Source organism: Cardiocondyla obscurior, linkage group LG12 (assembly GCF_019399895.1).
Source record: "Cardiocondyla obscurior isolate alpha-2009 linkage group LG12, Cobs3.1, whole genome shotgun sequence".
Taxonomy (NCBI): domain Eukaryota; kingdom Metazoa; phylum Arthropoda; class Insecta; order Hymenoptera; family Formicidae; genus Cardiocondyla; species Cardiocondyla obscurior.
Window position 1 is genome coordinate 1,696,477 of NC_091875.1, and position 14,352 is coordinate 1,710,828.

The window sequence follows — 14,352 nt, forward strand, 5'->3', positions numbered from 1 at the left end:
AGGCGCTTGTGCGCTTCGCGTAAGTGCACGTGTATTAGAAACACGTGCGAACGCGGCTATAAAAGATAAGCAATTCTGCGGTGTGTGCGTTCGAACACGGCGCGGCAGTATACGTGACTGAATTCCTAAATGGGAGAATTACGAAGTTCGGATAGAGTTCAGATGGGGAATGGTCCGTGTTTGTACCGCACCGTTACGATCATCTCGGCCACGAATCGAACGGCATCCGGTACAACGTACGTGTCCGATCCTTTGGCCCATGTACGACACGGCACAGGCGGGTCCACACGTGTAACGCCTCTTCGATAAGGACACTGCGCCCCGATATCTTTCATAGCGTGTTAACCAGAATCGAATGCGCGGTATCGGTTTCAATTTGATAAGCAGCTTCGATCGAAATTAAACCAGGCTTTAACAATTAGTATCCCAAAACTTGGAAAACTCGTTATCTCTTTTCAATTCCTTTTGAAAGGATCTGCTCGTCGCGCCGTCCATCTTCGCTCGGCCCTAATCGCGACGAGGGGATCAAGTCCGCGTAAATTTAGTACTCGTTAAGTTTCGTCCCTTCGGTGTATCGCGTTCGAGGGGTACGCGCGCGCGTACGCTAGGCCGCGTACGTTTAATCAGGAAGGAAAGAGAGGGGGATAAAGAGGGAACGAGAGCTCAGGAAGGAAGGAAGGAAGGAAGGAAGGGTGGGAGAGAGGGAGGAGAACCCACGGAGGGTGCCCCGATAAGTATTATTGTAATTATACACTTAGGTTTATTTCCTGCGAACGCGCACTCCATGGGGGTTGATGGCATTATATACCACGGCACCCTAATAAAAATAATAATAAGAGCGTTAAACCGCGGAGAGAACGGTATGGGAATAATGTTCACCTTTCCGTGCGACCATCCATGGCCCTCGTGGTGCGTGTACTGGTCGTTGCGGTGTATTGCGCGTGTTGCCGAGCCCCCCGTTTATGGGGAGGCACAAAACGAGCGGCTTCGTACGCTTACACGCATCATTCTTTACTGCTCCTGCACTGACGATAGATTCCACTTGATTCTTTGAAGCGAATAACGGCGGTAATCAAATTTTTCCTGAGAAAAAAAAAAAGTCGACTTCGAGCCGCTGGGACAGCTTTCGTAAGCTGAAACGCGCAATGACTCGTGCAACGTTTTTCCTCTCTCGGTATAAAATAAAATGTGCTTTTATTTACTTCTGCGTAATTTCAAAAACTTTTTCGACCACTTTTAATATCTTTAAGTGGAATAAGTATTGAACTTTTTTTTTTTTTTTTTTCTATTTTTTCTTTCTTTTTTTTTTTCATTAAAACGCGCGATCGAGCGTTTTACCTACGTTTAAACTACAACATAATCTTCATAAAGTAGGGAACGATAAAATCGATGCAACGAGGAACTTCGAGAGACAAGGCGGAAGTGTCGTTCGTCTATCTAACCACCCGCGTTTCACTGTTACACAGCAACAAGACCCTGCGGTGTCCAGAACGGTGGTTTACGTGCACCTGTATACGCGCGGGTGGCTTTATTTATAGGTGGAAGGCAAGGTCTACGTAGATTTACCTGTGCAAAAGCCGCATGGCGCAAGACACATTGCCAGCCCTATATGAAGCCGCATTGCGTGGTTTTGCGTAGCGTTTCTGCGGACGAGTGCTATAGAGTTCGAAAAATGGAACTAAGTTAGGTTTAAACGCGCTCATTGTTGAAAGCGAATCACGAGACTGTTCGAAAGCGACCGCGGAAACTCCTCATTTCTATACAATCGTACTAAAACCAGAGGTAATAATTGTAATGCAGGGTTATACGACGTCAAACGATTTGGGACTTTAATTAAAATTATTTGGAAATGCCTCGTATTATAAACTATCGTGCTGATAAAAATGAGGGGCTGGAAATTTGACTCGGTATATTAAATATTAAATGTCGAAGCGCAAAACCTCGGACCGTTTCCTCGAGAGATATTCGCGAAACTGGCTTGTTCTTTTATTTTCTTTTAGTTCTTTTTCCTAAGAGTTACGTTTTCGAAGAGCGTCCCGCCGCCCGTAGTGTTCCGCCATAATTTTCAATTGCGCAAATTAACATTTTCGTTCTACGCGTCTCCGCGAAACGTAATAAATAAGGGGGCCAAGTGAGTAGTAAATATAAATCAGGAGTGATTGGATGTAACCGGGGGTGTTATGTGTCCCCAGTGTCCCGTGTGCGGGATCGTCCGCGGGTCTTCTACGACTAAGAGACAGAGAAGGAGAAAAAGAGAGAGAGAGAATGAAATACGTATCCAGCAAACGTAGGTGAAACGATCTTGAAACGATGAACTATCTTCTGTAGCGATGGGCCTGAGCTGTCTAACTTTTTTCATATTTTTAAAGAATTTTCGTACATCGAGATTACTTTTTTTTTTTTTTTTCAAGCAAATCTACGAAGTTTAAAAAAAAAAATAATGTATTAAGTACCCGAACGTTTACATAATTATTGTAATGTAAACTGAATACTGACTTATGTTGAAGAAAATAATTTGTTTAATCTAATGGATTATATTAAACATCGGTAATTTACAGAAAGTCGTTATTAGCTTTCAATCGTAACAAGCAGCAAGGTACGTCGAAGCAAAATTGTTTCATCAATTCAATTATTTTGATCTAATTATCTTCGTCGTTTGTCAGCGTAACGAATAAATATATAAAAATCAATGTCTTAAACAATAGATTTCTATCAATCATTGTTTTAAGTAAGAGCACGTGTTATGGTTTTTTTTTTTTTTTTTGGGGGGTAAACTGATTTATTATCAGCAGTTTTAATAAACGGTATTTTGCCTTACCTTAATTTTAAAGAGGCCAGATATATAGTTCGTGTATTTGCACCTCAATTGATATTTGACGCGAATGCATCGATTCTATCGCTACTCTTATCCACCTACTTTACCCTCACTATCGCAGACGACCATGATCGACGTACTCGACCGGCGTCGACGTGTCTCGATACTTGGAAGTATTCCGTAGATGTAGACGTGCAATGCACCGACGGCAGGGCTGCGTTTCTCACGCCGCCGCCTTCTTTTAATTTTCTCCCCGACGTTTATATCTGTCGCTGAAAATTTTAACCCTTTATAATTCAAGTCGAATCGGACAGTTTACGCGACAACCAGCACGTGTACATCTAAATTCATAACAAGGCGTTTCGTATCTATTAGATTATTGGGTGCCGAGTACGACTAAACGAGGCTCTATTCTCAACCCGATCAGCTCCCTCTCTATCTTTTCCCTCTTTGCGGACTTCTCGTTTCCCGGGTGGACAAAAAGTGAGTTCTTCCCTCTCGCAAGTTTAAATTCAGTTGTCGCAATATTTTTGCAACTTTTTAACGCGAAACATTTTAATAGCTGTGCCTTAAATTAAATCTCCATTCGAACAAAGTTTGTTTTGCGAGCCAAACGAAAAATGCGATTTTTTTATCCACCTTTATCCCCGCAATTTGCGAGAATCTGCTTTTCTATTTTTAAACTACTATCAAAATTTTCGGCCGCTTGAAGCTGTTTTTTTCGAGCGAAGGGGAAAGATTTTTAGTCGCTGCTTGACTGTCTATTTTAAAGCCACCTCGCAGGCATTAAGGATTCGCGACAATATCTGATCCTATATCAAGTGAGTCAGTTCGGTTTTCGGCAGGCCGCATGACACGAATATTCCAGCAGCGAATATCCACGAATAATCTTTTTCGAGCACATATATACCCCACATGCTCGCACGCACACACCGTTGCGCTTTTTTTTCCTCGCTCGTACACAGGTGCGTACTCGTGAAGAGGCACAGGTGTAGGCCGGATATCGATTATGCAATCTTGTGGCCGAGCGGGGAGCCGTGGCACGTATACGCCGTAATGCACAGCTACGAGCGTCTCTTCACCCCTCGGCGAGCCATCCCCACACGCGCATAAAATAGTTCAAACCCGCCCCGTGAAGCACTTCTGACGTTAATTGTCGCCTTACTACCGCCGCGTCGCGCACGAACAATCGCTTGTCACGACGCTACACATATGTCGCTTTTCAGATTTTGATAGGAGACGCAGTGGTCTCGTCACTACCTATCAAGATTTCCTTCGAAAATTAACTCGACCAATTGAGAAAAATCTCTGAAGTTTATAAAAAAAAAAAAAAAAAGAAAAAGAAAAAAAGATATATATATTCTCATTTGTGCTTATTAGAAAATAGCTAAATTTTTTTTTGAACGACATAATTTCAGTCTAAAGATGTTACATAATATATTGATTAAAAAATTACGAACCAAATATGTGTTATAAATTAATTCGCGCAATTAAATTCCCTCGAAAGATCAGCGCTTTTTTTCTGCAAATAAAAATACGCAATTGGAGACTGGGAAAGTAACTAACGCTTGATAACTTTGTGACGTGCAACATACGACTCTGACAGCAAAAGAGCTTTTACTTTCAATGGTTAATTGATAATGACATGCCGAATATAGAGGACCAATCGATAATCGCTACTAGCTGCGGCTCTTGGCACAATGTTTATCGCCTGTTGTTGCTTTTTTCGTGCATTTTCCAGGAGAAAATTAGTATCGGCCATCCATCCATTCAATCGTGCACAAACAATACTTCTTTTTAATCGTTTATTTAAAATAAAGTATTATTTAAATAATTTAGTTTTACGTCGGCTCGACTAGAAAATATATTTTTGTCGCGATCGTTCATCGTATTTGCTAGTACTATTACTAGAAACTACTAGAGACTAAATATCTATGTTATTTTGGTATTAATATCAATTTACAGTAATTGAAATTGTTGTAATTCCAGTATATCCACTGATTCAATAGTGATTTTCTACGGCTAACAATGCCGGGATCAAAATAACGACGCTCGCAGTAATATTAATATTACCGTTATTATAATTTTTGCTTCAATTCCACATATATTTTCACTTTAATATTAACTTGGTCGGCGAGAACATATTGATAAGGTTTAAATTAAGAGAACGAAACTAAGAAAACTAAATTGAAATAGAGGCGTGTATGAATAATTCACTTTTGTTTACGAAAAAGTGCACGCTGAAATCATTTTATCAGTCTCAACGCTTGGCCTTACAAATTTAAATTATTTCGCACACATATTTGTTTCGTAAGATAAGTCTTTCTTATACAGTTTCAATTTTATCGAATTGATAAGGGCTTTCCTTTTTATTTTAAATTGAAAAAGTGTTTCCAGTAAATTACGTGCGATACGTATTCTTCTTTTTATCTTTGTAGGTAGAAAAGAATGTAGTTGCGCAATAAGACTTTCTCTGGCGAATTATTATCTTTTTATAAAACATTAAGGAAAATTAGGTCGTTAAAAAAGCGGGCATCGCTCACCTGCCACCGCGACATGGTCGCGCGATGAATAATACACGTGCAGCATCCAAATGTTTGATATCAAAGTTCGACTGCATTGCGGCGGCAGGCGAAAATTAAAAGATTAATGACGTGTAAAAAGAGTAGCTGCGTTTATTAAGCCGGTTCGTTAATATGCCGCACGGATGAAAGGTCCGTCAGCCAGAAAACATGCAAAGTAACGTCCAACGAAGCGTGAATAATTACCATCGGGCCGATAAATGTGTAATGAGTCCCTGTATTAATTATCATAGATAATTAACACCGTAGGTGAAAACCACGCCTGATGCTCATAGACAATTAATAGCGATAGACAATTAACGATCGACCTTCATCGATACCTTCTTTTAACCGCGAGTGTCCGCTGGTCGCGCGCTTGCGCAGCATCGAAATAAATGTACACCCGAATGACCAGTAATCACCGATCGATCGTTGCCATTTCGCCGGCGAATCGTTTTCTGAAAAAAGGCACGCGATATTTGCGGAGCCTTCATTCCCGTTTTCTTCCCTTCAATCGCTCTCGAGATACCTAATATTAACTATTTTGACATTCAGATTTTGAGGATTATTATGCATTTATATATGAAAGTTCGTGGCTCTCGAGCCTGATTTAAAAGCGCGCGGTGACTATGAAAAATAATGCATCCAGCTGTTTTTGTCCTCATGAAAATTAAAGAACTTTCAATAATTGACGATTCGCGATGAGAAACTATAAACGATAAAGTCTAACGACTCATCGCGGGCCGAACTGATTCCAATCGGTGGTTTAAAGTATCTAGTTTCGCAATAGATTATTGCCGTTATTAATAAAAAAAAAATATATATATAAAAAAACGCAAAACGCGGATTTTTAACATCCACTTTATTATCTATTCCACCCTGCTTGTGGCTAAATATAGCCGAGTGGAGGAATGCGACGAAAATGTTTCACGTGTGTTTCCGGTTCGCAATCGCGGCTTAATCGCGGCATTAGCCGTGTCCGAATCGCGCTTAGAAAATCGCATCCGGGAGGGAAAGGCGATAAAGCATCGCAGTATGCGAGCGAGTCGGGATAGAGCGCGGGGGTGGGGAAGAGGGGGAGGTGATGAAGGGGTGTAAGTACACCGGGATGCGTACCACCTCTCGCGCGTTATCGGGAGAACTGAACAGAAAAATCAAAGGAAGGGGCGATTACATCGGATTCGCGTTACCGGGCGTAACAGTACGGCTGTAATCTCATCTAGGCACTCAGCTCGTAGCGACGGTTTTTATCCTATTACGTCACATGAATAAACTAAAGACTGCGGAGCCCGCGATGTAGCCCAGGGAAAACGCATCGCGCCGACGGGGGAGGAAACTCGACGCTTCGGTCGTTCGATATGGTTTTGGTTTCGACCTCGGTAGCCGGAGAAGTCTACCGAGGGATCGGAAAAGTAAAGGACAAGAAGGACAAGGGAGATGAGAGCACTGGAGGAACGGGCGGAGGAGAGAACGCGGCACGACTGTGATTGATTCCACTTAGATATGTACCAGCTTGTTTCGCGAACTTTATGAGCATTGCTGTAAAATAGGATGAACTAAATCGATGAGATAAAAGCGTCTTTCGTTTCTCTCTTCAATTGTAGTGGTAGTTGCGGCGTAATTAAATCGCTCTGATATATGTATATATATAAATTTATTAGGCTTTATAATCACCTTTTTTTTTTAATTAAATATAATTTTTTTTGTTTACTTTGAAATAACAACGATCACAGCGAACATTTTAAAAAACCGAATTTGTTAATAGAAGCTCAAGTTTTTTTTTTTTTTTTTCCTCAGGAGTTCCGCTAATTATTGTATATTAAAAACGGTGACAAATGGCTTTCATGTCTCTATCCTATTAAATTTATAAGGACTAACAGCGTAAGGTAAAGTTAGCGGCATATTCACAACTAAGTAAACTTGCCGTGGTGGTCGTAAGACATTAAAATAATCGATATCCGCTCTGATCCTAGACTTTACTCGAGTGGTTTAATCCTCGGCGTTATAATATCAAAAATTCCTTCTTTCATTTATTTTAAATACACCTATGCCAAGGAGTTCCTTCGACACCTTTCCTCAGATTTGTCTCGCCGACGAGATTCGAGATCGTCGGGCAACGCGGGCACCGTCGTCGTTCGCAGGCGATTCGCTTAACAATATTTCGTTCGACCTTGATAGGAAAACATATCGCTCAATACCTATGTGCATACTCTAAATGGAGCGCTTCGGCAAACCGTGGAATATGATTTAAATGAAACCTTGAGACGTTTAATTTTAAACCGCATCGCGAATCGAAAGTTATTTTTATTGAGCGTTTCTCGCCGGACACGAATTCTATCGTCGCGGATATTTCCCAATTTCACTTTTGCCATCGATCGAGGGTACGTTTCTGCGAGAGCTCGATAATGCAATTTACCGTGATCAGATCGTGGCACGATTGATTGTTATATTCACAATGGCAGTCGCGGCAAATAATAGTTTAAATTTAATTATCATATTCAATTGTTCGATTGGCCTAATTGGAGACAACCTTATCAGAAAGGAATTGACGTGATTCCCCCGAACCTGTTCGGTACGTAAGGGAAAGAAAGGATTAGCTTGAAAGTAGAAATTAAACTTGCTTCGAGCATGTAAATTACGGTGTTATTTACCTGCAATGCGTCGCGTTTTTTTACACGTTTCAAGCTTCCCTTTGTTATTTGATCGATACGAGTGATATCGTCGATTAGTTTTCTTTGATAAGAATCGATAAAAAAATATTAATACGATGACATTTTCTCTCTCTCTCTTTCTTTTATTTTCATCTCTTTTTCAAAATTTCTTTTTGACACTAAATACAATTGTGTTAATATTACTGAATATTGCACATTTGCAGTATTACTATTAGTGACAAAATACGATTTGTCGATTCCCGGCGAACAGTTTCATTGAACATCTGTTTTATTAGCTAAATGCAATTTCGAAGAAGCGGATCCAAACTTCTTCAGAAAGGCGATGATTTATAAATATAGACGTAACTCGGAAGAAATATTGATCTTTCCATGAATATATAAAAAGAAACATGAGTTTGTACGTATTCTTGATATTCCCCGCAGTTACATTTATAGATATATTCGCACTAAAATTGAGTGTGTCTACATGTCAGCAATAAGCACGAGAAATATGAGTGCGCGGCATGCCGACGCGGTCAAGTGTCGGGCAATGAAAACGAATGAAGAGAAATTTCAACGGCCTCGCAACCCTCTTTAAACGCTGCCGGTGCCTCGTGTTCTTACGTTTATCCAGGTCGCCGGTTTCGAACGGCATTTCGAATAATAGCCGAAAACAAATTGCGTATGAGCCGCGCGAACAACACGTGTAATATTGCATGCGCAGTAAATAATACAGTGCAATCACAAATACGTTCAAATACGTCGCATAGATTATACAGCGTATTAAGCGAATAAATCTAAAATGCATATTACGCGCCTGTGTTTTAGAAAAGCCGTACGATATCGGCGAACTCTTTGCCTTCGCAAAAGCGAACGACAATGCAAAACTAATTTGCGAATATACCGAACCTTTAAGAACGAACTAATTATTTATATTTTAAACGAATTGATTTCTTTTAAAACATTCTTTTAATTCTTTAACTTGATTAATAAATCTGCGGTGTTCCTCAACCTCAAAGAGCTAAGTAAACTGTGTATCTTTAATACGCGATAACTTAACATTATTATAAGTTGATTCGCAAAATAATTTAATTGTATTGACTTCTGTGATTGACATTTTTTATATTTTAGCTTTGACGTGTAATTAAATATCTTTCGGGAAGAATAAAAAAAATAAGCGCTTTCGTTTTTAATGAATGTTGCTCGAGCTGAAAATTTTAGTGACAGCTGCTACGTATTTTCTTAGATAGATTTTTTATTAGATTTACTAATCTGCTCATCGAGAAGCACAATCGATGAACAAAGCCAATTCTTATGTATTACTGAACACATTGCAATATTTATGAAACGTTTAATGTAGTATGACGTCTGAAAAACTTAAAATTGATTTACGAAGTATTCGATAAGACGCGTTGTTATTGGTATTTGTATTCAGGGTGCTGTGAGAATTTTATCAAATTCATTTCTGACTTTCTGACAGATGATTTCTGTATCAGAATTGCGTCCACTCAACGAAACGCATTTTTCATCGCACGCAAAAAACTTGGAAATATGTAATTCGTCTAGAAGAAGGGAAACAATTTTGCTAGTATTTTTTTTTTACTCGTTACATCGCGTGACGTCTCATTGTGCCGTAGTCCGAGATAAATCGTGAAGAGTTTTGCGGTAATTGTCGAAAGACATCGACGCGAGTAGGGTTTGGCGAATAAGCTAGCAGGAGCAAGTAGTATCACTCACCGTAGAGTTCGGCATGCATCGCCTCGGCGGCGGCGGCATCGGGTCCGGCGCGGCGCGATAAGGCGGCGGCGAGTATCTCCCCGAGGGAAAGCACCCCGGGGTGGTGATCGGTGCCCCGTGGAGTCCCTTGCTCCCCATCATTTTATCTGAGTACATCATTCTGCGTGCCGCTAAGCCTGTCCCGGCTCAGGGGTCCGCGGCTGCTTCCCGAATCGGCACCCTCAAACGGAACGGCAAGCGTGATACCAGCAGCGACGGCTGCGTTTCTTGGCTCCAAGACGCATTCGCATCTGTCTGATAAGAGTGTCCGGGCGAAAAGAAAAGTAGAGTACGTCAGAGATAATATATACGCCGTGCACCGTTCACGTTTCTTTCACCGTGCGATATACCGAATCGAGTTACGTCCGCCAGTTAAGAATGCACCGTTGTGATAATCCGTCAAGAGATTTTCGGCACCCACAGTCGCTGGAAAGATCAGTCTATCTGCAAAGCGACGAAGAACGTTGGAAACCCGCGGTGCCGCATCTCGAGTGTTAGTTCAGATCGGACACCGATGGAGCACCGCTCGCATAACTGCACAGTCAAACGAAGAAGCACCGACGACGAGCTACGATCACCGAGGATCGCGTGTACTCGCCAGCACCTTTACTTTCCGCGAACTAAGATCGATTGCACCGCTACCAGACACTTCACTCGACGTTCACCAGGGTCCACCCTACGGCTATCAAGGTTCCCGCCAAAGGAGGACCGGGGCAACCGATCGAGACGGTCCACCGTGCGGTGAAGTCACCAGATTCTTGGTGTCCCACGAGACTCCCGGGGTGACACCGGTGGAGGGAAAGGGACGAAGCACCGGCTCGGCACTGCCATATACAGGGGTTAAAGGTTACGCGCAGGGCAGGACGCGGACTCTTGTCCCGAAGCTGTGCACTTTTTGGCGCTGACTGGCCGGCGAGGAGCGCTTCGCGGATGAACTCTTCCAGGGGGATGGCAGGAGCGCTGTCCGTGTATGTGGCGCTGGTGGGGTTGCAGCGGGGGTTGGTGGTCCTGGACGATGCGGCAGCGTGGCGCTTGCCCACGACGAGAGGGTTCGCGCTCGTGTACGGGTGGGGGTGCGAAGGGGGTGAACTCTGCATCAGCCAGCAGAACGGAGAGCTTCGTCGAGCGGGGGCGGAGCTACGCGCGGTTACGCTTGCGCCCCTAATCTCATGCACGTCGGCCATCTTTGCCCTTGCTTTCAGGCCTCGCATGGGTGTCGCTAACCGCGACCACCCGTTTGTCCATCCTTCCCCGTGTGTGTTCGCCTCTGCGCGAGTGTGCGTAAGTCTCGCATCCCTTCACCCTTCCACGTCTACACTTTGCCCTCCACCGCCGCCGCCGCTCGCGCTCGATCCTCTTTACACCCTCTCTCTATATTTCTAGTCGAACCGAGTCCATCTTTCTCTCTTTTACCTTCTCTGTTCTCTCCCGCCGGTACATCTCGGTAACCTCTTCCGGCGCATCTTTCTCCTCCACTGCGAATATCAGCTATCTTATTCCTCTCACTCTCGCGCGCGCGCTTGCTCGAATACACACGAACGTCATAAGTCGCGTTATCGTTATATTTCGGAGACGTACAGATACTTACACGCGCTCGTTACGATCTTTATCTCGCTGGCGCGACTAATCCCTTTTTCTTTGTTCTCTAAACTTTTGTATGCGAGGCGCACGTAGATTCTTCTCGCCATCTCGTTCAATCTGCCTCTCTGCGCATTTTTCCTTCATTGGGAAAGTCGTCGGGATGAACTTCATCCCCAAGTAAGTCGCGTCGTTGCACGAAAACGGATGACGCTTCTTCTCTCTCTCTCTCTCTCTCTCTCTCTCTCTCTCTCTCTCTCTCTTTCTTTTTTTCCTCTCTCTTCTATCTAGCGCACATCGCATCGCACTTTCGTTACCTGAGGCGAGACTCGCTGACACGACTCTCTTGACATATTAGTAAAATCATATCCGGCCCCTCATACGTGCATCGTACGCGCTACTTTGTATTTTTCTTGCCGAGAAGCTGCGCTCGAATCTGACGTCCTGCCGTTCGAGATGAGCGATAGATGAGATCGGTGCCTCCGCCGCGGGGAAATCTCGCGCGTGAAATCTGCTTTAGATCTATGCAAGCGGCGACTGACAGGGCAAACGAAGTTCATCAATCCGCATTGTTGTAACACTTTACGTCGTTATTAAAAATTGGCCTCGATACTCTTTTTTTTTTTCCGACAACGCCGTGCCGCGTGATGACACACGTGCGGCACGCGTTTTCCCGCATTAAACCTTCACGAGAGCAGGGCGAGCGCAAAAATAGCGCATGCAAAATCTGTTTTAAATGCTCGCGGGAAAACGTCGAAATGCCAGAAACTCATTAATCCACAGTGATGCAACATTTACATGAAATTAATCAGAATATATTTCTTAATACCACAGAGCAGGTGCAACGGCGCGTGCACAGTTCTCAAATTAAACGCTTATTTGCGCCGTCCATAACAACATTGCATGCAATTTTCATTTGAAATATATGAATTTTAACATCGGCCAGTTACACGTAGCGCTGATTACGGCTGCATAAATGTGAATTAATGTTTTTTGAACTTTATTCAAATTTATTCGCTTTATTTTATGATTTATTTCGCGAGCACACCCCGGGCTTTGGTTCGGCAAACGGAAACTATGGGCGCTCAATAAATTTCTATCTAATGTTACAGATGTAAGTTCGCTGGTAGAATTTTTATTTTTACGCCACGCTTGCGGTGACAAAGTGGCGCCGGAGAAACGAAATACGCGCGGCGACGCGCAAAATGTGAAATTACGTTAAAAATAGATATCTTACGCGGTTGTCATTACATAATTATACATGCCGCTCATTTCTCGTCCCGGCCCTCGAAATGCTCAAGTCACGCAAAAGTATTAAATGCTATCATTAAAAGTCTTGAAGCACATGTGCAGTCAAAACTGTAATTAAAGCGGCGAAAGGGGTACGACAATAAGGGGAACGCCATTTGTTGTGTTCCTTACGCCCAACTTTTTTAACATTTCTTTTTTTTTTTTTTTTTCTACAGTTGAACACGCTAACTCTCGAATCCGTTCCGTGCGAGATAATTAAATACGTGCGAACAACGCGATATAAAAATAACAGTGTCTTGTTTATCTCGGAAAAAGACACGTGACATATGAGAGATGAACCGCATAAAATCTTAATTAGTTATTTTTGCAATTTCTGATATTCTATACGCCAATTTGGTTTCCGCTCGCTAGATAATCGTGGTATTTTCAGACGTTTTCCCCTTTGGCATTAACATAACGATTTTAATGACCGTACGCGCGGGGAAATTTCGGCAACCAAATCTTCGCAGTAAGTGCAGACTTGTGCGAGCTATTTTATAGTAAATTTTTAACGTGCCGCGAACCCTTCGCAGTCCAGGATCCCTCTGTTAGTCCCGCAAGGCTTCGGGATTTCGGTCGATCGAATAAAGCCTTTCCCTGCCGTATATGATCTTCAGATACCAGCAAAACTGATCCGTAAAAAGATTGACCCTTTTTCACGCTCGCATAATGCGTCATCTTTCAACGCTCAATATTCTTAATTGTCGTAAATAGAAAAAGAGAGAGAGAGAGAAAAAAAAAATTGTAATACCCGCACTTTGTTACGCGAGTACTTTCGCCCGACAATTTTCTTACGAACGACATCGGGGGTATGTTTGTAAGGGGCGCTTCAAGCCGCGAACCGTGCGGTAAACAGTTTATTCCGCCGGTGAGTAATATCGGTTATTTACCCCTTGCACCCCATGATCAATCGTACCTCGCATCGGAAGTCGGAAGTTGAAAGACGGAACCAGACGAGGAAAATGCTGCTAACCCCCTTCCCTCCCCCTCCTGTAGATCGTCACGAGGACGCATCAAGGCGATCTCCGGTGTAGGAAAGAAAAAGAAAAAAAAAAAAAAGAGGAGGGAAAATAAAAAAAGAAGTAAATTCGCGGATCGGTAAGAGATGGAACGGACGGTTGGCATACGTAGGACGTAGATGAGAGAATCGTCGGGAGCAGCGGGAAGAAGGGTAGGGCAGGGCGGAGGGACACTGTGCGAGTTTGGCGGCAGTCGTTTTCCGAGGGATGGTTGGGCGGAAGGTTCCCGCGGGGCCTGTGTTATCGCCTCGGCAGGATGACCAGCCCGCGGTATCAAATATTAAACCTACTTGCACCCGGCAGCCTATCCTCGACAAGATATCCAAACCTTCCTCCCTCCGTCACCCCGCGCGCACCGCGGCCAACCGGCCTGCCCTAACCGACCTACCACGTATACCACATCGCCGCGCACCAACGGCCACCATCAAAACCTACGCCTAGCCACTACATCTCTATCTCTCCACTTGCCGCTGTGCTTACGTTGTTTGTTCGTATAATGCCGGATATTCGTGGCCGGGAACACAATTCGCCGCCGCGCCAGTCATTTCGTACCGAAGTAGCTCGGCAAAAATTGTTTTCTGACGGCATTAAGTTGGTGCAATAAGAGAAAGAGGGAGAGTCAGAGGGGACGGGATTATTGATACGTTGGTTTAGTATATGGC

At 43.3% G+C, this 14,352-nt stretch overlaps 1 protein-coding gene across 1 annotated transcript in view; it reads right to left on the bottom strand.

Annotated features, from left to right (window-relative positions):
• The window catches only part of Acj6 (abnormal chemosensory protein 6), a 43,963-nt gene extending 33,227 nt beyond the window's left edge, over positions 1–10,736 (bottom strand). Inside the window, exon 1 of the mRNA XM_070664855.1 lies at positions 9,765–10,736. Within this exon, the coding sequence (XP_070520956.1) occupies positions 9,765–9,923 (159 nt within the window). The 5' untranslated portion in view covers positions 9,924–10,736. The remainder of the gene's footprint in view (positions 1–9,764) is intronic.
• Positions 10,737–14,352: the final 3,616 nt, after the last annotated feature.